Source organism: Colobus angolensis, unplaced genomic scaffold, assembly GCF_000951035.1.
Source record: "Colobus angolensis palliatus isolate OR3802 unplaced genomic scaffold, Cang.pa_1.0 Scaffold36, whole genome shotgun sequence".
Classification (NCBI taxonomy): Eukaryota; Metazoa; Chordata; class Mammalia; order Primates; family Cercopithecidae; genus Colobus; species Colobus angolensis.
This window is the reverse complement of record NW_012116932.1, coordinates 3,428,285-3,453,944: the sequence shown is the minus strand read 5'-3', so window position 1 is coordinate 3,453,944 and position 25,660 is coordinate 3,428,285. Positions and strand designations below refer to the sequence as shown.

At 40.9% G+C, this 25,660-nt stretch overlaps 1 protein-coding gene and 1 long non-coding RNA gene across 3 annotated transcripts in view; one reads left to right on the top strand and one right to left on the bottom strand.

Annotated features, from left to right (window-relative positions):
* The window catches only part of LOC105519791, a 127,251-nt gene extending 106,225 nt beyond the window's left edge, over positions 1-21,026 (bottom strand). The window contains exons 1-2 of the long non-coding RNA XR_001003026.1: positions 20,651-21,026; positions 12,842-13,001 (exon numbers count right to left, since the gene is read on the bottom strand). This is a non-coding gene — a long non-coding RNA (uncharacterized LOC105519791). The remainder of the gene's footprint in view (positions 1-12,841; positions 13,002-20,650) is intronic.
* Positions 20,847-23,738, top strand: EIF1B (eukaryotic translation initiation factor 1B). 2 transcript variants are annotated; one of them, XM_011953265.1, is made up of 4 exons: positions 20,847-21,315; positions 22,228-22,391; positions 22,805-22,906; positions 23,300-23,738. In XM_011953265.1, exons 1-4 carry the CDS (start codon positions 21,285-21,287, stop codon positions 23,342-23,344), a joined length of 342 nt encoding a protein of 113 aa, XP_011808655.1. In that variant the 5' UTR covers positions 20,847-21,284; the 3' UTR covers positions 23,345-23,738. The 2 variants fall into 2 exon arrangements, with proteins under 2 accessions (XP_011808655.1, XP_011808657.1); XM_011953267.1 differs by having other exon boundaries at positions 22,273-22,391; positions 23,300-23,736.
* Positions 23,739-25,660: the final 1,922 nt, after the last annotated feature.

Below are 25,660 nucleotides of genomic sequence, written 5' to 3'. Positions count from 1 at the left end.
ACAGGGTTTCACCATGTTGGTCAGGCTGGTCTCAAACTCCTGACCTCAAGTGATCCACCCACCTTGGTCTCCCAAAGTGCTGGGATTACAGGCATGAGCCACCGCACCTGGCCCCAAAGATGTTAATGCTAGTTTTACATCCGATTGTAACTGCATATTAAAAGATAATGAAACTGATTAAATGAATGAAAAAGAAAAGATGGTTGTCACTTTTAGGACACATAAATTGACTACTTTGGAAAAACAAATAAAAGCAAATTGCTAAAGAGGACTGTGGTCAAATAAGATGCAAATTAGATAAATATAAATATTGGTGAAAAATAATCATAAAAATCTAAGTGGATTTTGCCATGATTGCTTAAAAATATCATTAGGTTCTCATTTTATTTTAAATAAATATAAGACACTGTATCAAATATATTATAGCTAGAATTTATAAGAAAGAGACACTAGAACTCTAATTACTAAGTAATCAAAAGAAAACTTAGCCCAACATCAAAAGATGAACAGGTTACACATTTTAATAAAATATAAAACATAAGATATCAATCATTTTATGAATCTTTGCATTAACTGACTTTTCAATTAATTGTTAAGTTACCCTTTTAACAATTCAATAATATCAGATAAAAGGGTGTCTATTATAATATAGTCTCCAGATTCCTCCTCACAAATGATAAGATCCCAAGAATCTTGTTGGTGGGAAGACAGCCCTACTGAAAATTTGCTCTGCTATAACTTAAAGTAAAATATAATGTAAAATGTTTTCACTATTATTGTTGCCATTATTTGATATTGGAAACTCTAGCATACAAAGGCCTCTATTCTGATATGGGCAGGAGGTTGAGGGAGGCAGTTAAACTTCTCTGCAGGTTCAAAGTACCAGCAAATTTTAAGCTTTGCCTGGTAAGTGGTTTTGTTGTACAATAAACAAGAAGAGGAGGAGGGGCCAGCAACAAGGGAGCAGGAGGGGGCTCAAGAGAAAGAAGGCTGTTTCCTTGTGATGGAAATAGCCAGGGGCAATGCTGCCTAACACTGAACTTTAAGGTGATCCCCATTTTTGCAGTGCTATGGCCTCTTAGGTTATCTCCAATTTTTTAAAAAGTGCTACACAAAATAACCCTGTGCTAATAATGTTTTGGGCAATAAGAAAGGAGGAGGGATGATTCATTTTTGGGGCTAAGAAATCAACCAGAATAATAATTTAAAGTAGTATTACATTAGGTAGTCAGGCAGACATGAGCAGGGTAGGAGAGACGCCCCCCTAGCAATATTAGGCAACCATCAGGTGATAGTCAGGTGGTTGTTAACTGTCTCTCCAAAACACTAATGGGTTGCAGCCAGCACCAGAGAAAGGCAGTCTCCCAATAGATGGAAAAAACTGAAACTGGTTATCAGCAGCTTTCCGATTAGATCTCAGGAATTGAGTGAGTGGTCTCAAGCATGTGCATTAAGAGCCAAAATGGCAGAGTTTAACTGGTATATGACCTTCCTCTAGGAACACTCAACTGGTAAGGGAAGAATGCCTCACCTGCGCATGCATACAACTCCAGTAAACACACTGCGCATGTGGTCCCTCCTATGTGCTAGCAGGCCACTGTGCATGCTCACTCCAAAGGAAGAATCAGGGGAGAAGGGACAGAAGATGCTGGAACATACAAAACTGTAGGTCAAAGGTCAAACTGGGCACTTCCCTCTCTCACATCACCTGCTTGGCCCTCTTCTAAGTGTACTTTACTTCCTCTCATTCCTACTTGAAACTTTTTAATAAACTTTCATTCCTGCTTAAAACTTGCCTCAGTCTCTCACTCTGCCTTATGGCCCGCCTCAGTTGAATTTTATGTTCTTAGAAGGCAAGAACTGAAGGTGCTGCAGACCTGTATAAAGTAGGCACCACTAACAGTAATGACACACAATTCTTTTGGTAAACCTCTGTGGCCAGTGGTGCCTCTGCCTGAGTTTCACTTGTGACTGCTGGGCTGGCTCCACCCCCTCAGCCTGGCAGGCTGTGCTCAGCTTCACTGTCGGCCCAGATCCCATGCCCACTGGGGACAAGCCAGGTGCGGAGTGGCAAGGGGTGTGTGAGTGAACAAGTGTAGGGTCCAGCCATGATGCACAGCCAGGCATGCCAGCTGCTGCAGTGGGGCGGGTAGCTCCAGGCACCAGCACAGGCCTGAGTTCTGTGAGGGGCTGTAGCTAGACCAGGCACCAGCATCTGGACAGGGGGAAAGCAGTAGTGCCCAAAAACTCAGAGACACCAGCAACAGAGGAGCCCCAAGGGGGTGTTACAGCATGTCACAGCTCTGACTCAGAGAGTCCTGGGGTCTCTGGGTCCCCAGAAGGGTCACAGTTCTTGTCTTGTTCCGGCAAATGGGAACGTGTCACAGCTGGCAGCTTGGTGGGCCAGCCAGGAACATGTTTCAGCTCATTTGTGTTATAGCTTATTCAGTCCTGCTGCCCCACTCTGGCCCGTGATGGCTCCTGGGCTGGCCTGGCCCCACCACCACTTCCCAACACATGGGACAGCCACCCAGCACTGGCATAGGGTGGGAGGGATACAGCGTTACAACTCCTTTCACATCCGGGCAGGCTCCGGGTTCATGTCCTGTGTCCAAGAGGAATGAGGTTATGCAGACAACCAGAGAGTGAGCAAGGTGGGGCAGAGTTTTATTGAGGGACAAAACAGCTGCTGACACCAGAGGGGACCTGAAGTGGGCAGCCCCTACCCAAAGGCAGGTAGTTCCAACATGTCGCTGAGTCTGGTGTTTTTATGGGCTCAGAATAGGGGAGTGTGTGCTGATTGGCCCATGGGCTGGCCTGGAAAAAGCACCATTCAATTAGCTAAATTCAATTAGTATCAAGAAAGTTCTCACTTCGGGTTGTGGACCCTACCTGGAACTGGCAGCCCAGTTTTGAGGTTCTAAGCAGTCTTTGCCTTTAAGGGAGGAGACAACCCCTCATGTTGTCTTATGCTCAATTTCTGCCTCCAAAGAAAGAACAAGTAAAAACTAAAAGGCAGAAATGAAATCCACACACAGACAGCCCGTGCCACACCCTGGGCCTGGTAGTTAAAGATCGACCCCTGACCTAATCGGTTATATTATTACAGACATTGTATAGAAAAGCACTGCAAAAAATCCCTGTCCTGTTCTGTTCCGTTCTGATTACCAGTGCATACAGTCCCCAGTCAAATACCCTCTGCTTGCTCAATGGATCAAGACCTTCTCATGTGGACCCCCTCAGAGTTGTGAGCCCTTAAAAGGAACAGGAATTGCTCACTCGGGGAGCTTGGTTGTTAGAGACGTGAGTCTTGCCGAAGCTCCCAGCTGAATAAAGCCCTTCCTTCTTTAACTCAGTGTTGGAGGGGTTTTGTCTGCAGTTTGTCCTGCTACACCTTAAACATCAGGTTTCACCGAGGACCTGCCCCTGTCTGCCTAGGAATTTGGCTGTCTCCTGCTGCTATCAGTAGGAGATAACCAGGAGAATGCAACCCTCTTGGGAATCTTTGATACTCTTAGACAGGGAACAGGACATTCCAGAGTTACATGGGATGAGACTTGAATCCATTTGTTTTCTTTTCTTTTTTGTTTGAGACAGGGTTGTGCTGTGTTGCCAGACTGGAGTGCAGTAGTATAATCACAGCTCCTCTTGGGCTCAAACAATCCTCCTGCCTCAGCCTCCTGAGTAGCTGGGATTAGAGGCATGTGACCCACCACAGCTGGCTGACGTTTTTACTTCTTATGGAATCAGAAGTCTCACTTTGTTGCCCAGGCTGGTCTCAAACTCCTGGGCTGAAGCAATCTTCCTGCCTTGGCCTCCCAAATGCTGGGATTACAGGCATGAGCCACCGTGCCTGGTGGAATCCATTTATTAACAGAAGGAGAAAATGGAAAGACAATCCCAGAAGACACAGTACTTGGGTATGTCTAGATTATATGTTTATGAAAATGAACAGACTCTCCCTGTGTTTATTCAAAGGCAAATTAGGACAAAGCCTGCACAAACATTCGTATTGTGCCTCCCTTAGAATTAAAGCAGTTTCCAAATTTAATTGTGCAAGGCCTTGACTGTGCTGAAGTGTTTATCTGTAAAAATACAGTAATAAAAAAGAGCTTATATGTCTGTGAACATATGAATTTAGAGAGAATATTCTCTTCAGTTAGTTATTTTCATTCCAGAGCTTTTAAAATTGAGTATCATAATTATTACTCAGTATAATTGTGATAAGCTAATACTAAAATTCCACTGAGAAAAAAATGCAAAATGCTTACGTATTTAGGTTTCTTTGATCATGGGCTTTGAGTTTTTTCATAATTTCATTTAAATGTGATATGATTCATTTAATTTAACTTTATTTATTTATTTATTCTCTGCCTCATTCCAGAATAGATATAAGTCTACTTACAAAAACAAGGAGAAGAGAAAACTAGACACTTACAAAGAGATTAGTAAAGTTAAAAAGAGAACAGTTTCTCAGGAGTAATACAATTGTTCTTACATCGAAAAGCAGTTAGGCATTTCTCTGAGCATCCTTATAAATAGACACCATGATATAAAAACACACATCCTTGACAACATTCCCAAGAGACAGACGACAATGAGTGTCATTTGTGCTGTTTCCCTCCCTCTCAGCCTGGGCTGTTGACAGCTCAGACTGATGATATCACATTGTCATGCTGATTGCATGACAATTCAGCAAAACCAGTTCTCATGGGGATAAGGGGTAGCAGAGGCTAATTGAAATGCAGTACACATTCTCAGTTTCTCTGTGGATCTGATTTGATCCAGGGGTGAACTATAAACTGCCTGGAGTGATATCCCCTGTATACTGTTTCAATCAAACTATCGATAAATATAGGGCGGCAGTAGCACTGCTGGGATAATGACACTATAAACCAAAAATAAAATGTGAATGCCCCACAACCATTTGAATAGACTTCCTATAATATGAAAGACTGGTTCAGGCCATGATTCGGGGGGTGGGGAGGGGATCAGACATGCCTCATTATGTCCTCCTCCCTTTTGAATTCAGGAAAAGCCAACCAGCATTTAACGTTAACAGGACCTTAAGTCTGATAAACATTTATAATTTATTCTCTCTGAAGCCTGCTACCTGGAAGCTTTATCTGGATGAAAAAACTTTAGTCTCCACCACCTCTTATCTTAACCCAGATATTCCTTTCTATTGACAATAACTTTTTCAACCAATTGCCAACCCAAAAAATTTTTAATCTACCTATAACTTAAAAGCCCCACCTCATTCCACATCCCACCTCTACTTCAAGTTGCCCTGCCTTTCTGGACCAAACCATCATACATCTTAAATGTATTTGATTGATGTCTCATATATCCCTAAGATGTATAAAACCAAGCTGCACCCCGACCACTTTGGGCACATGTTCTCAGGATCTCCTGAAAGCTGAATCATGGGCCATGGTCACTCATATTTGGCTGAGTTTAAATCTCTTCAAATATTTTATAGAGTTTGACTCTTTTTGTCAACAACACCATAGGTTCAAATGCCTAACTTTGCAAATGGGTAGTGACTAAATCCAGGAAGGTCCCTGCTGTCAAGCATTCACCTCTTACTTGCTGGTTCATGCAGGGGTCTAGAAGGCCCAAAGAGAGGAATCTGGTGTTGGGGAGGTTGAGCAATAGCTATTTCCCAACCAGGATGAAACTATTATTATTATTATTTTTTTTTTATTTTTTTATTTTTTTTGAGATGGAGCCTTGCTCTGCTGCTCAGGCTGGAGTGCAATGGCCAGATCTCAGCTCACTGCAAGCTCCGCCTCCCGGGTTCACGCCATTCTCCTGCCTCAGCCTCCAGAGTAGCTGGGACTACAGGCACCCACCACCATGCCCGGCTAATTTTCTGTATTTTTAGTAAAGACGGGGTTTCACCATGTTAGCCAGGATGGTCTCAATTTCCTGACCTTGTGATCCACCCGCCTCAGCCTCCCAAAGTGCTGAGATTACAGGCGTGAGCCACCACACCCAGCCAAAATTATGTTAATAATATAACAGCCAATATGGACACAGTCATATATGCCAGCTGATGTCAACTCTGCAACACATAACCAAACTACAAATCATTTGATTTGAAGGTTTTTAAACTTGAGCTTCAGGGACTATTGCTAGTTTCGTGGTAAAACTCCAGGTGTGTTGTTTGCAAGGCAGACAATAAACAATGCTAAATTTGATCAAGTCTTCCCTTTAACATGCCTATAGGGCACTATCTGTCCCCACTGTTGTTTACTAAATAGATGTGATAAGCCCAAATTAGTTAATGAACATCTGCCCTGCCATGTGGCCTCTGAATATTGAGGAGACACATATACTGTCAGTGTGTATACAGTGCATCCTCCTACACCCCACCCTGAGCTGGCCCAACTCTCTGGAATCAAGGTTAGGGTAGAGAGTATGATCCAAGCCATATACAAATTCAACAGAGAACACTAAGAGAGTGCTTATCCAGCTTCTCAGTGTCCTGGGGTTGCATTCAGACAACAGTGCTCTTTAGACTAGGGTTAGGTTCAACTTCACTTAACTGAAAATTCAAAACAGAAAAGGTTTAAACACTTGGGGTTTCTTCTCTCATATATAACAAGCCCATAAACAGGCAGTCCAGAGCCCCAGACTCCAACTACTATTCTGCCCCACCGGTGAGCTGCAGCACATCCATATAGCAAGGTTACTTCATGGTCCAAGGCAGCTGTCAGACATCCAGCATCGTGTCGGCATTCCAGGAAGCAGGAAGGAATAAGAAAGACCAGGCCAGGTGCAGTGGCTCACGCCTATAATCCCAGCACTTTGGGAGGCCAAGGCAGGTATATCACAAGGTCAGGAGATTGAGACCATCCTGGCTAACACAGTGAAACCCCGTCTCTACTAAAAATAGAAAAAAATTAGCCGGGCATGGTGGCGGGTGCCTGTAGACCCAGCTAATGGGAAGGCTGAGTCAGGAGAATGCCGTGAACCCAGCAGGCGGAGCTTGTAGTGAGCCAAGATCGCACCACAGCACTCCAGCCTGGGCGACAAGGCGAGACTCCATCTCAGAAAAAAAAAAAGAAGACCAAAACAGGCACTTGTCCCAACTGAGTCAGCTTCCTTTAAGCAATTGCTATGGTTTGAATATTTTTTTTGTCCCCTCCAAAACTCATATTGAAACTTAATCCCCAGTGTGGCAGTACTGAGAGGTGGAACCTTTAAGAGGTGACGGGGTCATGGGAGTTCTGCCCTCATGAATGGATTAATCTATTTGTGGATTTAAGAATTAATGGGATAATGGATTAATGGATTATCATGGGAATGGGACTGGTGACTTTATAAGAAGAGGAAGAAAAACCTGAGCTAGCATGCTCAGTTCTATCACCATGTGATGCCATGTGCCACCTCAGGACCCTTCAGAGAGTCCCTACCAGCAAGAAGACCCTCACCAGATGTGGCCCCTTGACCTTAGACTTCTTAGCCTCTATAACTGTAAGAAATAAATTCCTTCTCTTTGTAAATCACCCAGTTTCCAGTATACAGAAAATGAAGTAACACAGCAATCTTTTTGGATAACTCATTCAACACATCTGCCTACATCCCATTGGCTACGCTTCGCAAGGAAAGCTGTGAAACATAGTACAGTCTTTTAGCTGGGCACACTGCAGCCTAGAATAAAATCAGGATTCTGTTTTACTAAGAAAAAAGGAGAGAATGGATATTAGCTGGCAACCCACAATCTCCACCACAAACCAATTCCGGTGAATCAAATAGCAAAACAACAAAGAATGGCAACTACATGATTTATTATTTATGCTGAACTAACCCAAGTCAGAAGATCAACCAAAAGTTCTACAGCACCAAATCTTTCTTGAGAAAAAAAGGTATAAATTTAACTTTTTAAAATAAAGTGCAAATTATGTCCTTGGTGACTTCACCCTTTGACTTGGCACAAACTCTTCCCAAAATGTCCCCTAAGGCGGAACAATCTAGATCACACTTGGCTCCACCTTTACTATTTTCTTAATTTAATTATAGTTTTTCTCATCATAATTCCATTACATAAGGAAGGAATCCCACAACCTCAGTAATCAGAAGTGAAGTCTCTATAAATCAGCCTTCATGAGAGAGAAAATAAGCTAGGAGGCTGGGCTCAGTCGCTCACACCTGTAATCCCAGCACTTTGGGAGGTTAAAGCAGGAGGATCTTTTGAGGCCAGAGTTCAAGACCAACTTGGATAACATAGTGAGATCCCATCTCTAAAGAAAAAAGTAACCAAGCACAGTGGCACACACCTGTAGTTCTAGCTGCTCGGGAAGCTGAGGTGGAAGGATTACTTGAGCCCAGGAGTTCAAGATTACAGTGAGTTATTATTGTATCACTGCACTCCAGCCTGGATGGCAGAGTGAGACCCTATCTCTAAATATATATATGTGTATACACACATATATATACAAGCTAGAAATTCAGATTTTTCTTAAAACAGAAATGTGGATTTTTATACGAAAAATGACAGCTAATTTAGTTTTTAAAAAAACAATGTGTGAGCCTCTATTTGACCAAGACCTAAACTCTACTTGGTTAAGCGTCCACTATACTCTTGACGTTCCTCACTTTTGTTGTCATAGGGATGCAATTCTTTCCACAGAAAATCTTGCCTGCCTTTTTTTTCCCTGTTCTTTCTCCCCTTTTTCCTCCCCTTTCTTTCCATTTATCTTCTTTCTTTCATCTATCTGTACCAAGATAATTTTCCTTCCAACAACCTTGTTACCCATTCCTTCTACATACTTCTTTCCTGAAATCCTCCTCTGATCAATACTTCCCTTTCAACATCTAGTTTTATTATCCAACTATAGATTCTCTTCCAAAGCCAGTCTTACATTCTAAAGTCCATTTGTTTATTTTCTTCCCCCCTTAACTCTCAAAAAACTCTGAGCTAAACAAAATGCATAAAAGCATCTATAATACCTTCTCTAAAACTACAGCAAGAGGCTATAAACCAAATGCCATCAGCAGTTAGTCAGGCAATATTCTTGACAATCAACAGTGACAACTGCAATGGCAATTGATACTTAGCTTCCTTGTAGAAGAACCAATAGGACATAGTAGTTATTGTGACAAATTCAAGAACCCATCCCTTATCTAAGGTACAGCAATTGCTACCAGCTCTTCTTAATTTTTTTAAATATAAGCTGGAAGGTCAGATTTTTTCTTAAAAGAAGAAATAAATCTGAATTTTCAAATGAAATATACAATTAATTCACCTTTCTAAAAACAATGGTAGACCTATATTTTCAACCTTTGATTTATAGCACATATTGAATTATTCTCTAAATGATTCAAACATACATATCTCATCACAAAACCTGGAGGAGTGCTAAGCATATTGTAGGCCCTCAATAAAAGTTGACTGATGCCGTAACTGAGTCAATGAACTTATTCATACCCTCCACTTAGGGAGGAATTTCTGGACTGTTTCAGTGCTTGGGTAAGGTTAAGAAATATTACATTGAGTATGATGAAAATAAGGGAGATACAATCACTTTTTTCTTTCTAACCAATTAAAACACTATGGTTTTATACTTCATTTGTTATCAACTAAACCCTATGATTATGATAAACTAGTTTTAGTATACTGCACACCAGCTTTAGTGACTTCTTTATTCATGAATGACTATAGGCCTTTAATCAGTAACCACTGAAATTGTATTGTATTGGTCCATGTCTTACATGTCACCAATCGGCCAGACTTATTCATTCTTTCCCTGTGAAAACACCACTAAATGTAATGACTTGAATGGTATGCTAACCTCCATAAGGGAATTATAACATGAGAAAAAAAAAAAAAAAACATGAAATTTGGAAGCAGACAAACCTGAGTTCAAATCCTAGCTATGACACTTGCTGTATATTCTTAAGCAAGTAATAAATTTCTTGGGGGTCTCATTTTTCTCATCTGTAAAATGGGACAATAAACTCCATTTACAAAGCTGTTATAAAGAGTAAATAAATAATACAAAACGCTTGGCAGTTTTCCTGGCCCACAGTGGAGAATACAAAATATCAGTAGCTTACTTAGTGTGTATCCCTTTGCTTACTTAGTGTGTATCTCAGTTCAGAATGTTTTCTCTTTTTAGCTATAAAGTGGGTCAACTCATATTTACCTAGTATTCACAGTATTTTAACTTCCTATATAGCACTTGGAAACACTAAGAAAATTTGCCAGGTTTCAATTATAAAAGTGAGTAGATGGGCAAACTAATATAACAAAAACACAATTACACAATTTACAGGTTGGTTCATTTCCTAGACATAAAACAATCCAAAGATTCCTTGCTATAAAACAACACTAATACACATTTCTAAAAGTGCTCTAAAGTGAAGGTTTTTAGTACAATAACAAACGTACACCACCGGTAGATAAAAAATTTGTGCATATGTGTGTGCGCACATGGACACACACACACATGCACACCACTGGTGGATAAAGGGTCATCACTCTAAAAAAGTTAGTTTTTTCCCTTAGTATCAGATATATTAACAATTCAAGGTTTAATTTCATGACAGATGCCAAAGAGAAATTTATTCTTACATTCAAAATACATGTATTGAAACTTTGCTTTCAACTTAGATGAAGTTACAGGGACTTAATTTACTCTTCCATCTAAAACAACAAAATCACAGGACAAAATATAAGAAACAATAGTTTTTCAAGACACTCCACATCAAACAAAGGACAGTGATTCCTGAAGGATGGGAAACAAATAAGGTGAGCCCTGCAACTGGCCCATCTTTCTGCCTTGAAAGAGTGTTCCAGGCTGGAGCACAGAAAAGGTGTCTTAGTCTGTTTCGTGTTACTATAACAGAATACCACAAACTGGGTCATTTATTTTATAAAGGAATTCATTTCTCACAGTTCTGGATGCTGGGAAGTCCAAGGTGAAGGGCTTGCATATGGTGAAGACTTTTTGCTGCATCATCCCACAATAGAAGGCAGAAGGGCAAGACAGAATGTATACAGACTTTTTAGTGATAAATTCTGTCTTTAAATCGTATCTTTCCTAACTTATTTTACTGTAAGAAGCTAAAAGTAGCCATGTGTAGCATGGAGGACTTGCTGTTTAGATATTTCTTTCACTAGGTATCCTACTTCATCACTCGTAACTTCCACCTTTCATAAAGCCTTTGGGCAGGGACACTGTTCAGCCCGGTTACTTGCTACTTTATAACAAGGGTGGCCTTTGCTCTAGTTTCCAATACCTTGTTCTTCACTTCCATCTGAAACCTCATCAGAACGGCCTTTACTGTCCATATTTCTTTCATTATTGTGGTCACAACCACCTAAGTAATCTCTAAGAAGTTCCAGACTTTCGCTCCTCTTCCCTGTTTTTGAGCCCTCATCAGAACTGCCCTTAATGCACCATTCACAGCAATCCAAGCTTTTCTACCTTGCTATACCAAATTCTTCTAGCCTCTATCCATTATCCAGTTCCTAAGCCACTTCCACATTTGTGGGTATTTGTTATAGCAACAGCCCTACTTCTCAGTACCAATTTTCTGTCTTAGTCCATTTTATGTTGCTATAACTGAATACCACAGATTCAGCAGTTTATAAAGAAAAGAAACTCATTTCTCACAGTTCTGGAAACTGGGAAGTCCAAGGTCAAGAAGAGTACATCTGGTGAGGGCCTTCTTGCTGAGTCATTCCATGGCAGAAGGCAGAAGGGCAAGAGAGCACACAGGGGAAGGGAGCAAAACTCATCCTTTTATCAGGAACTTGCTCCTGCAATAACTAACCCAATCCCATAACAACATTAATTCTTTCATGAGGCCAGAGCTAATGCCCTAATCATGACCTAATAATCATCCTCATGACCTAATCATCCCTTGAAAGTCCCAACTCTCAATATTGTTACATTGGAGATTAAGCTTCTAACACACAAACTTTGGGGAACACATTCTAGTCACATCAGAGAGGGAACACAGGCAGACTCCCAGCAGACGCCGTAAGTAGAAAAAGTGGAGTGCAAAAATATTAGAGCAGCTAGAGTTTGCAAACGGAATATAAGAGAGGAGAGGGCTTCACAGAGAGGGAACACTGGAAAGTTCTTTAGTCCTCCCCATGTATTCAGCAGAATACTAATGTAAGGAACGAATGTAAGGAAACTGTGAAGCCCAGGAAATAACCACCTAAAAGATGTAGGGGAATCAGTATGCAATATGCACACAGTCTGGGAATAGTACCTCTGTATATCTCACACTGGTCCCGCTTCTCTAGTCGAACACATACATACATATATAAAGAAACTTGTTACAGGGAATTGGCTTATGCAGTTATGAGGGTTGGTTAAGCAGCTTCTGTAAGGCTGTGTCTCTGCATCTGATATAGAGCCCATAGGGAAGGAAGTCAGTAAGGGAATGTCAGGAAAAGACTATTGCAAGCAAGCTGAAACCCTGTAATCATGAGCTAGAACTCCATGAGGACAGACTGAAATCCATGTCTTTTCTTGTTGCCTTTGACTTTGGTGCAATGGTAATTTCTTTTTTCCTTTGAGACAGGCTCTGGTTCTGTCAACAAGGCTAGAGCACAGTGGCACTTATCTCGGCTCAGACTCAAGATATCCTCCCACCTCAGCCCACTGAGTAGCTGGGAATACTGGTTCATGCCACCATGCCTGGCTAATTTTTTGTATTTTTTATAGATCGGGGTTTCACCATGTTGCCCATCCTGGTATCAAAAACTCCTGAGCTCAAGTGATCTGCCTGCCTCAGCCTCCCAAAGTGCTGAGATTACAGGTGTGAGCCACCACGCCTGGCCAGGGCTCTTTTTTATGGAACTAAAAACACATACCTGGCTCATGAGTAAGGAAAAAGTGAAGAAAAATCCAGAGAAGGTAGCACAGTTGTAGGCTCAGACACTGTTCATGCCATTGAGGTGAGTCAGCTACAAAAGTGCTTCTTTCCTTCCAGCTTCCAAATCGTGAAAGATGAGTTCTTGTGACCCACCCAATCTGTAAACACACAAGAAAGGAAAGTCTGTGAAATGTAGTTTAGCCTAGCCAAGTTTTCGTATTATAAAGCCATCATATAAAGAGAGAAAAAAGAAAGAAAGAAAAAACAACAACAGAGCATCAGTGAACTATGAACAACTTTAGCCTTAAATATGTGTAACTGGAGTTTCCAAAGTAGAGGAGAGAAGAGTGGGACAGAAAAATTCTAAGGAATAATGGAGAAAAATTTTCAAAATTTGATGAAAATTATAACTCTGAGATCCAAGAAGCTTAATGACCCTTAAACACAGGAAACATAAAATCTCTACACCAAGGCACAAATAATCAAATTGCTCAAATTGTTCAAAACTAGTGATAAAGGCAAAAATCTTAAAAACAGTCGGAGGAAAAAAAAATTTTACATATGAGGGACCAAAGATACAATGACAGCAGATTTCTCATTGTTTACAGACAATGTAGCAAGATGACAGTGGAGCCACAACTTTAAAGTTCTGAAAGAAAAAAAAAAAAAAAAATAGGCCAGGCATGAATGGTGCAAGCCTGTAATCCTAACACTTTGGGAGTTCAACAGGGAAGGATCACTTAAGCCTGGAGTTTGAGATCAGCCTGGGCAACCAACCTAGCAAACCCCATTTCTATTAGAAAACAACAACAATTGTCAACATAGAATCCTATACCCAACAAAACCAGTCTTTCGAAAATGAAGGTTAAATAAAAATATTTCATACATGCAAAAACTGAATTTATCACATTCAGACCCACACTACAAAAAATAACAAAGGAAGTTCTGCCAGCAGAAAGAAAATAATACCAGATAAAAATATGGATCTACACAAAAAATGAAAAGCATTAGAAATGGTAACTTTTTGGGTACATTTTTATTAAACCTCTTTAAAAGATAATTAACCATTTTAAACAAAATAAGAATGATGTAGTACAAAAATAAAATGCATAACAACACAAAAGGCTGGGAGGAAAGAAGTAGATGTACATGTTTGTTAAGTTCTAATACTGTATGTAAAGTGGTACAAAATACATGTACTAAACACATCCTATGAACGGGCATTTTTGGGCCCTAGTTACAATGATGAAAACAATTTATCCCCTCTCCTTGAGGAATTTACCTCCTCCTGTACTCTCTCAGGAAGCTTAATCAGCTTTTATATTGAGCAGAAAAACTGTGGGGTAAGACCTCTTTTTAAAGTGACCTTCTTTTAAATGTTTCAGTTCTACACTGGCACTGCTTCATGGAGCAAATGACCTAAGATGCAGCCACTATTTTAATGTTAAAGAAATACGTGCCTGTAGATAAGATATATTGTTATATACTACCATTAAAGTTCATTCTATGGTGACAAGAAAGGACTGAAAGTTCTACTTCCAGGTCAACTGAGATTACAATCAACATCTAAGCAAAAGTCCCCAAGTTCATTCGCAATGAAGTTCTACAATTAATAATACTCAAACACATTTTCTAAACTTATTTCAGTAAGATTGAAATTACTCCCATTTAAACAGATGTGATTCTAAGAATGTCTATTTTTAGATGGGAGTTGCATAAGTTGCCAGAAATGGATCTGGCAATGTCAAGGTTATGTCTCACTGAAAAATAGACGTAATTTAACCTTTATGGGGGGAAATATGCTATCCCACATCTACTCTGGAGCAGATGGATACACGAGTATGAATGTAGGGAGAGAGTGGCAACGGGTGGGCCTTTTAGCTTCAAGCACCCCACCATGTACGTACTTGTCCTTTCCTAAGGGGGTAATATATATAAATCTTGTGGCAGCAGAGGGGTTTTATTTCTGTTATTTATTCTGTATCTACCTTTCCTGGACTCTTCCAGTGTAATCAAGTTGCATAAACCGACTGACACCATTCCAAGAAAAATTTTATTGTAATGGACCAAAGTGACTAGGGCTGTAATGAGATTTCACAAGAGCACAGGATCACAGGAAATGAAAAGGGAAACACCAGAAAAATGTATAATGTTCTAGCAACTGCCCCAACCTCACATCAGAATCAGTCACTTCCAAGCATTCTCATTGTACAACTCCTGGAAAAGGCTTTGAACTATAAAGCTTCATCTTCTGTGCCATACACTCTAGTAAGTGCTTGTGATACATTTTCTGACGCATTCATTACAAAATCCTTTGAGGTATAAATGATGATGTCCTTTTCACAGAAGACTGAGACTTAGAGAAGTAAAGTTTTCACAGCTATTAATCCTATGAGATATAAATTATGATGTCCTTTTCACAGAAGACTGAGACTTAGAGAGGTAAAGTTTTCACAGCTATTCATGGCTAGACAAGAATATGATGCCAGATCTAACTCTCAAGCCTAGACCCTTACATTCTATTCAAAGCATAAATAAGCCATTGGATCCAGGTATATTCAAATCACACATTGGACCTTAAGCCACTACTGCCCTAGAAGTCCACAAGGAAGATAAATTCTCAAGTGTCAGTGGTGAAGGAAAGAAAAATACCATGATTGCAGGTCAAGCTTATGACTGAAACCCCAACACAGAGCTGTTAGGAAGGCTGGGTTGGAATATAAAGCCAAGGATTGGAGGCCTCTGAAGCCAAATCCCTCCCCTAACCCCAACTTAACTCATAGGACCAGCTGGCTCTACATGAGGTGGGAAATGGAAAAGATGAGAAAGCTCCAAGCCACAGGAGATAAAAGGGAGAAAAGAAGGTGGTCAGGTCGGCCCCACAGAACTTCCAGGGATTTGAGAAAAGAGGATAAAAAGTGAGATGCATTTATGTACATGACCTGTCAACATACAATAGTCTTGTCCTCTAGTAAATATGTCCATTTGAATGTCCCTAGAGCTTACCCCTCCAATTATCAACACTCCATCATGAAAGGAGAGTAAGCAGTTTTTGGGAGAGGTAATTCACCATGGGCCCTGAGGGTGCCTGCATGTTCTTATTGGTTTTGCCAAGAATGCAAGGCCCTGACCATGTCTTACCTTGGCCTTTTCTCAGAGTTGTGTTTGCAGGGAGCAGTCCCGAGGGATGAGGTAATATCACCCCCCAAGACAAGCTTGTTACTGCTTATAATAAAAGCAACAGACTCCACAAGCACAGTGTTCCTCTCCTGTAATACAACCCACTGCATGTGTAGGCATCAATCAAGACCCCCACCTGTGTTGGACTTGGGTCTAATCCATGGGTCTCAGATTTGTGGACATAGGAAACCAGCATTAACACTAAGCTCTGGCTACTGCTTTTGCCATGAGTAATAAACGCCTGTCTCTAACACAAGAGTCTCAGTTTCAGTACCCATCAAACTGTGGCACGCTAACCTGTTAGCCTGCAAGTAGGATAAAATCTCAGACTCTTCACAGTTCTTGACAGCAGGAGGGTGGAATGAAGTGGAAGAAACTTGAATGCAATACTGCCCCTTCCTTAGACTAGAAGTTATGTGACATGTCCAGGTATCTACATTCCCTCCTAATTAAGATCACCAGTGGGGAGTTGCTATGTTAGGGAAATTTTCTCATTATTTACTGAGTTAACTCCACTTAGTCTTCAACCTCACAGGCCTTGAAATTTTCTTATTCTGATATGCTTTATAAATTACATGTTGGTTTGGTTTAACTCTCCTTTTAGATTCAAAAGTTCTCTGAAAATAAGAAAAACTATTGACTCTTTAACACGTACATAATTTTGATTTCTGTTCAATATTATACTCTGTGGATATATTAGCACATACAATGTGCTAATTGTCGGCATGTTGATCATCGTCACTATTAATGTTTTTAACTAAGAGCCTAGAAATACAGAGCCCATTCATCTACCTTCCTTACTCTTCTCCCAGGAAAATGGAAGAGTACAAAGCATATGATATTAGGAAACAGGCCTAGGTTATGACTTTCTCTTCTGTGGCTCTTCTGATCCATTCTACAGAAACATTGACTCAATAATCATGTATTTTAGACACAGAGATAGCAACTAAATTCTGTTTTATTCATACTATGCACATTATTAACCACTTGGCAACATAGTTCTAGCCAGGAAACGTAATTTTAAACTCTCAGCTACTTAACTCTCATTAAGTTGGAATGTGAGAAATACTAGTTATGATCCTCAAAGGACATTCATTATTTGGGGTTTCTCTTTGTAGCTGGTCTCCTGGCAATACCAGTCACATTGACTTGTCACTTGGGAATAGTGATTTCCCATTTCACTAATTCAGTAAAGAGACCCTGGAGTCTTCCCAATTGTGGGAGGGCAGAAGCTGTCCATAGCTTGATTTGGATATCTGCTCAAAGTACTAGGCAAACATTCCTTTTGCCCTTCAATATGTTCACATTTTCTTACCATTAAATATGCAAGATACAAAGGGCTTGTTTTAGGGTACATACTCAGGAGAAGAAAAGCCTGCCTGGCCTGCTTTTACATAGAGGGCCTTAAGCCTTCATGCAGGCTATGCGGAAGTTCTCTTAGCCTCATGAAATTCAGCACAGTTCAGGAGAGTTTACAGTTTGGAGGAAAAATCTGTAGTAATAACCAGAGTTATTTAAACTGGAATTTTCCTTCTATTTATTGTCTCTTTACTAACCAGTCTGGAGTCAGGTTTATCAGTTTGGGTTCTTTGAGGAGCAGACATCAAGATGGGATTAGATATGCAAGAAATTTATTGGGCAAAATGTCCGCGAAGGACAGAAGAAAGGTTGAATTAGAAGAACCTTAGACGTCAGCACAAATCTAAGAAAGTTCAGCCAGGCCAATGGAGAGTCCTTGAGCCAGAGTCGCCTGTCAAAGGAGTTCCACATCTCCCAAGAACAGGACTGCCGTAGCATCTTTGTTGTGCTCAGTCATTGGCTAGGAATGGCTGATGGGAAGTGTGGCCTCAGCGGGATACAATGCTGAATTCAGAGCAGAGCAGCTGGGGCTGTTCATCAGTTATGCCCACTGAGGTAGAAATCTGAGTGGTGCATTATCACATCCACTACGGTAGGCAGCCTAAGGATGGATGAGGACCCAAGTTTCTAACCAGACAACACATCCTCATGACCAGCAGATATAAGAAACAGCTGCATAAAACCCACCATTGCCTTCATTGTGGGCAAACTGCTAGGGATGCTTCCACTACATCACAGTGTTCCCTTTATGAGGGCCCAAGAATAATACCTCCTGTGGCTCAGGGTCTGGCAAAGCTATTCCTCCTGTGCAACTGGTATATTTTCATCCTGTATACATAAAGATTTTCTAGCTGATTTCCTCTTTGTCTTAACTATCAGAAAGTTAGAACCAGACGTGGGGTTCTACCTTCAGCTTTAGGTACTTTTCTTTTTCAATTATTATCTTCTATAATTCCTTTACTCAGCACAACTGTTCTCTGTGAGTGATCTAAAATGCTTTTCTGAATTAAGACAAGAAATAATTACCTTAACCTAGGCTGGTACCATTTAGAACTAAAAACACACTAGATATTAAATGCTTCAGTTTATTCTTTTTATGATAACTTCACATACAGGTCAAATTCTTTCACTCTAAACCAGTGCTATTTAGTAGAAATACAGCATGAGCCACATGTAATTTTAAGTCTTTAGTAGCTACATTAAAAAGGTAAAAGGAAATAGGTGAAATTAAGACAATTTAAGTCTTTGGAAGCCTACTATATATTTTCTACTTACAGCACATCCCAATTTAAATCGGCTATACTGCAAGTACTCAATGGCCACATGTGGCTAGTGGTTTCTGTACTGGACACTGGAGGTCTAAACACAAAGACTATGAATCATGAGAGTTAGAAGAGCCTTAAGAACCACAACTGTATCTGATGTGTATTCATATTGGCTCTGATTAAAGATTTCTGAGCTCCTGGGTGTTTCTTTTTTCTTTTTTTTCCTTTTTTTTCTTACTCCTGGAGGTTTCTAATGCAAACACTAAATCTAAGAAAAGATGAGTTCTCCTGACAGGGGTAATGACCATGAAACCCTAAGATTTCTGGAATTTTTCTTTTAATTTCTCTATGTTTGTAATTTTTTCTTCACTGGATCACCTTCGGCTTCCTCTGAGAAATAAAGTAATGTAAAATAGTCATGTACATCTACTAAGAAACAAATAGAGATGCATTATCTAGATTAAAAATTGTTTAGAAATTAGAGTGTTAGAGTATTAAAGTAGGGCACAAAATTGAACTAATAAAAGTACTTTAAAGCACACTTATTTAGATATTTTGACGCTCCTTGTTTTGAAGCCAGCTCTAGAACTTTACACCTCAATTTGGGATAAGAAGAGTGTTTTCTATTTGAATCAGGGCTGGAAGACCACAAATGTGGTTAGATTTCTGAGAGTTAAGAATTTGATTTTTTTTCAGGCATTAACCTACAAAAGCCTCCATTTCCGTACCTGGTGCATAGAGTAATCCTTACCTTATAAAATAGCTATGAAGATTAATAATGTTATATATAAGCTTTGTAACAAGCAAATAATAAATACTAAATAAATGGCACTTATCATCATTGTTAATCACAAAAGACTGTCAAATTCAGGTATTCTTAATCTGGGGTCGCAGATCCTTGGCCCATGGGTAAAACTGCGGGGATGGAGATCCCTAAAATTGGATGGGGAAAAAAAATTACATCTGCACTTTCATTAACCTCTAAGCAAAATTTACCATTTCCTTCCATTATAAATAAAGGCAACATAATAGTATTAGAAGGACCTGTCACTTTGCAGCAACAGAAGTCACACACACTTTCATATTAAATTTCTGATGTTACAGACATCACAAAATATCTCTTACGTTTATCAGCTTTTTGAAATTATAGTATTAGACCTAATCTTGCTAAATGTTATTAGTGTATTAATACATGTTATTAATGTATTTTTAAAATTTCAATATAATTTGGTTTCCTTTGTAATCCTATGTAATTTATGAATTTAAAACTTCTCATTATTCTGAGAAGCGGTTCAGCAGCTTCACAGGATTGCCATGGCACACACAGAAAAGTTAAGAATCCCTAAATTTTAGTCTATCTCTTTGCTTCCAGAAAGCCAACCAAGTTTGACAACTGAATACCTGCCTGAGCCAATTCCCAGTCTCGGGTTTATTTTTCTGTGCGTGACTTGATAGGAAGATATTACGGTCTGGTACATGACTCCATCAGTTAACCTATTTGCTGAGCTCACCTTCAGCTTATACCTGGCATCTTTCCTGAATTCTGTGTTGAGCCTTCTGAGGCACACACAATGAGCTGACAAGCTGATTTTGTGGTATGTTCTGTTCACACACACCTGGCCCCCACTAGATGCCAGGCCCATGATGAAGCTGGGCAGTGATTCTCAAGCCTGATCCCAGACCAGCAGGCAGGATCGGCGTCACCAAGGAGCTTATGAGAATTGCAGATTTTCAGCTCACATCCTAGACTTCCTGAACAGAAATTCAGTGTTTTCTCAAGCCCTCCAGAGACACACGCTGGAGTCTGAAATCCACCATGCTAGGGAATAAGAGGTCTGTCCAATCCTGGAAGGAGAGGCTCCCATCTCCAACCATGGTTGAGACTAACACCGCTCCTGCAGCTGGGGTTAGAATTTCAATGCAGATAGGGCTGAGGGGTGGCCAATGAGTTGAAAGCCGGAGCAAGAGGACTTGTTTTGTTCCTGCACCCCGATTTTACTTACATTACCCGGGGCCTCGAGGGTGACTGATAGAGATTAGCCCTGAGCGTCGGCCCCTCGGCGCCGCCACTGCACAGCGAGAGAAGGGGAGTCAAGAGGGACGCTTGAGTCCCTTGACTGTCCTCGCCTACGAGCTCGCTGGGAAAACAGCCCCAGACTTCCGAACTCTGCGCAGCTCTGCGGCCGCTTGAACACTTCCCGGGTCTTCCGCCCGGCGCTAGAGGGCGCACTCCGTGACTGGAATTGCGGTCTCGGCAGCCCCCAGCCTCTGGTTTTCAGGGCTCCGCTGCCTCCGGAAAACTACAAGTCCCAGGATGCCCCGCGCGGGAGGGTCACGTGGGAGGACCGGCGGGCGCGGCTAAATAGTCTCCATCGGCCATTTTGTGCGAGAAGCCGCAGCGCCGCCTCTTCTCTCGCGTCCTCGCATCCGTCGCCGCCGCCTCTTCCTCCGCCTCCTCCTTCGCCTCTTCCTGCCTCCTCCCGGCTTCCGCCGCCGCCACTCCAGCCTAATCCCAACCTCAGGGCGAAGCGTTTCCTTATTTATTTCCGTTTTCTCGCCACTACAGCCTCCTGACACGGTGATCCGGGCGGGCCCCGCAGGAATTTTATCCCCTCACCGGCCTCACACTAGTATCGCATGTCCACTATCCAGAACCTCCAATCTTTCGGTAAGATCCCGTCGCCGCCGCCTCCCTCCCTTGCCCCGCGTGCCTCTGGGCCTGCTGCCCGCCTGGATCACCGCCCCTAGGGGCCCCCTTTCTGCCTTCCCCGCACCCCTAGTGGGGCTTTGTCTCGGCGCCCAGAAAATGGCGACGGGGCCCCTGGCGACCCCCTCCCCGAGGACAGCGCCGGACTCCGAGCCCTCCTCTCGGAGCACCGGCCGCGGGCCATGCGCCACCCCCTGCCCCGTCCTTGACCCGGCTCTCGCCTCCACTTCTGCCCCTTGAAACCTTGGCGACCCTATTTCGTGGACTCTTAGAGCGCCCCTGCTACTTGCAAAGAGGATGCCGGGCCAGGAGAATTACGAATCGGCGCCCGCTCTCTGGCAGCCCCTGGGGGCACTTAGGGAAAGATGCGGATGCAGGCCTCTGATCTGTCACTGGCCAGTGGTTCAGTCTTCTCTGCTTGCGTAGCAATTTGTAAAATTACGCCTCTTGATATATATCTAATCTACTTTTTTTTGGCAAGGCACAGTTACGGTTAAATGATTAGGGTGGGCATATTCTAATGTTTATGTTTTCATCAGAACGTAATCGAGATGACGCACATTTTTATAGCAGCTACAATATTAAGGTTTTCTAAGTCTCCTTTTTCTCGTTAGAGGACCATATTCAACGATAACATCTATAACAGCGTTTTTCTACAATGGACATAGCTGTCCAAATGTTTCTCTTTTTGTGAGAGTACCTTGGGGGTTTTATTAATACTCCACCCCCATCTCCATTCCTACCGGCAGAAACAGCAAAGACACTAGAACCTTCATTGATGGCTGTCAGGATTGGTAGTATAATGTATTTGTGGAAAGTACTTCCTAAAAAATATTTTTCTACTTTGGATTTTTTTTTTGTATCCGTTTGCAGACCCCTTTGCTGATGCAACTAAGGGTGACGACTTACTCCCGGCAGGGACTGAGGATTACATTCATATAAGAATCCAGCAACGGAACGGCAGAAAGACACTGACTACTGTTCAGGGCATTGCAGATGATTATGACAAAAAGAAACTTGTGAAAGCTTTCAAAAAGGTAAAAGGATTAGGAAGAAAGGATTAGGGTTACTGATGCACACCTCTGAACTGGATTATAATTCACACCTTTATATCAGCGTGGATGAAAATTACTAGACCAAGAAAGCTGTTCTCATGTTTGTAATTAACATGTAAATATTTAGTTATTCTCCCAGCGTGGTCTCTCATTTTAAAAGAAGATTCGCGTGGCTTTCAAATAAACTTAAATGTGAAATATTTAGTTCTTGATGTTACACATAAAATCATTTCCTGGTTTACAAATTAAATTGGAAGGATTGTGGATTATAGAAGACAAAATCTGTTTCTCTAAATATGATCTAGCTTACTGAAATGGTTAATTCTGTTCTTATGGTGAAATAAAACCTCATATTAGTTGACTAAATTTTGTTGTATATTTATGCACTTTTCCAGAAATTTGCCTGTAATGGTACTGTGATTGAACATCCTGAATACGGAGAGGTTATTCAGCTTCAAGGTGACCAAAGAAAAAACATTTGCCAGTTTCTCTTGGAGGTGAGTGATTGGGTGCTTTATGTGTAACCTTGAGATTGCTTTTAAAATCGTATTTAAAAGCAACATGATTTGTTTTCTGCTAAGTAAAAATCATACGAATGAAGGAAATTAGGTGAAATAAAGACATGGTACTTGGAAAGTAAAGACCTCTGTCAGGTTTATTTTGTCATTAGAGTATTCTGATCATTTCTGTATATACACACACACGATATTTCTTGGTATGTAAAGTATTCAAATACGTGTTTAATTGTTGGCTATCAGCAGTGCATGCCACAGACAACAGTGTTGCAATAAGCTGTTGATAGTGATTCTTTTTCATTACTCTCCCATGTTTTCTTAATGAATTTATATATTTCTCAGAGTGATTTTGCTAAATTAAATTTTATTTTACAGGTTGGCATTGTCAAGGAGGAACAGCTTAAGGTTCATGGATTCTAAAATGAACCTAAATACGTGGAGAATTTCTTGAATAGTTTTGTTCTCTAAACTCGGTTTGGCTGCCTTGTGAAATGATTGCCTGCAGTAAACGGACTTTTCATTTATTTAATCATTCAAACTTGCATTCACATCTGCATGATTACAGAAAACATGGGGTATGTAGGCTAGTAACACATAAGAAAATTGCAGTAAGATGGTAACAAAACCTCATATTCGTCTTTACATGTTTCCAATGGAAAATGTTTTGAGTGTTTATTGTTCAGTTTATTACGTTTCACTTGATTAAACGTTTTTTGTTGTATTAAACCATGTACGTTGCAGCTTAACAATAAAAAAAAAAGTCTATGAATCCTTGTGAGCAATTATGCTCCCAAATCGAAGCAAGTAAAATACACGTTTTGTCTTTCTTAATTGGAGTTCTCATTCTGCAGCTATTCCTTCTGATTAGCTTCAGCTGTTATACCCAGCGCTTAGAGGAGAACCTTTGTTATATGTAGCTTCTGTTTTTCATTTACTGATTTAAGAATAGAAGCAGGAGTAGAAATTCAGCCAGAGCCACTATTCATGGCAAAGCAAGTGAAAGTTGTCAAATAATTTATCAGATTGTAGTATTACATGTTGCTAAAGAGTATGAAGTTTAACAATATTAGCACATAGAGTTCTCTTCTGTGTTCTTATCAGTTGTTACTGAGTTGCCAACATAAGTCTATCCCTAAGTACCAGATACTGTAATAGTCTTGTGACATAAAGTATATTTAGTCACAGGCACTTCCCTGCAAGTGTAGGTTGATGGTAGCACTGTCTTACAGATGGAAAACATTTGGCCCCAGGTTAATTTCCCAAGAGTGTTAGAAAGTGACAGGGTGGCCCAGAGATTCCAGCCAGGAAATTTCTTTCACTACATCATGGTTTTGGTATGTGTTTCACCAAAGGGAACCAGAGCCACAGATGACAATGACGAGAGGTGGTAGTGGTGTAAGAAATAATGACCAGCCACGGTGTCTCATGCCTATAATCCCAGCACTTTGGGAGGCCAAGGTGGGCAGATCACTTGAGGCTGGGAGTTTGAGATCAGCCAGGCCAATATGGTGAAACTCCATGTCTACTAAAAATGCAAAAAATTAGCTGGTGCGCACCTGTAGTCCCAGCTGCCTGAGGCTGAGGCATCAGAATCTCTTGAAACTAGAGGGTGGATGTTGCAGTGAGCCAAGGTGGAACCACTGCACTCCAGCCTGGGCAATAGAGCAAGACTCTGTCTCTTAAAAATACATACAATTTGCAGTTCTTAATTAGGAGATTTCTGCAGCTCATTTGAGTTCCAGGCTCCTTTCTATTGAGTAGTAGTTATTTACTTGGTTGTACGAGCCATGCCACTAAAACCATTTAGCCAATGCAAAGAAATGCATCTACAAGGGCAAGCTTTTTAGCTTACTACAGTTGGATAAGGATAGTATGGGGAAAAAAAGTCTTATTTTGGGGCCAGTGAGCCCTAATGAGCCCTTGCCTGTATTTTGGTGATGCTGGTGTTTGGGAAAACAAAAGCAGCCCCCACAAAGTTGCCCCTTAAAGACAGTAAGTAATAAATAGGTTTGTGATTTTCTCACCTCATCCTTCCTCCAATACAGTAAGACAGACTATTAAGAGGTATACACCAGAATATAGACAAAATTTGATAAGCTCATTTCTGGAAAACATCAGTATAGTTTGATAAAGATCAAGAGGTTTGGGAGAATTTTCCGTTATTAAGAACCTTGTACTTTTTCATCTGTAATATTGTATAATAGCACCCTGTTGAGGGGTGCTATGGAAATAGTAAAGCAGAAGTTTATATTAACAGCCACATTCAAGTGCAGCCTAAATAAATACATCTGCTGAGAGCTGAGCTAGTGCCAAGAAAATAATTTATATTAGATAGGAAAGAAAGCACCCCTCATCCTGGGACCCATAGACAAGCTCTGTAGTAATCACTTCCTGTGTCAGTCCAAAGTGGGCGGGATTAAAAGGCTTGAGGAAAACTCGGGATTTCATGAAGAGCACCTTTCCTGATTCTCTTCCCTTCAGCCTATGAGTTCCAGACACCTGATGGGACTTTGGACTTGTGTGGCAGTCCCAATCTTTAGAGCAAGAAAGAGACTAGGAGGCATTGTGTAACTGTGGAGGAAAGATAACATGTCTTAGAGATGCAGCAAATAGGCAGTAGCCAAACTGCATATCTCTCTGTGTCCTCCATGTTGGAAGGTCTTGATCTGCAGTTTCGTCAGTGGTTTATACTTCAGGGTGCACAATGCATAAATACCAAGTAGAAAACAAATAGGT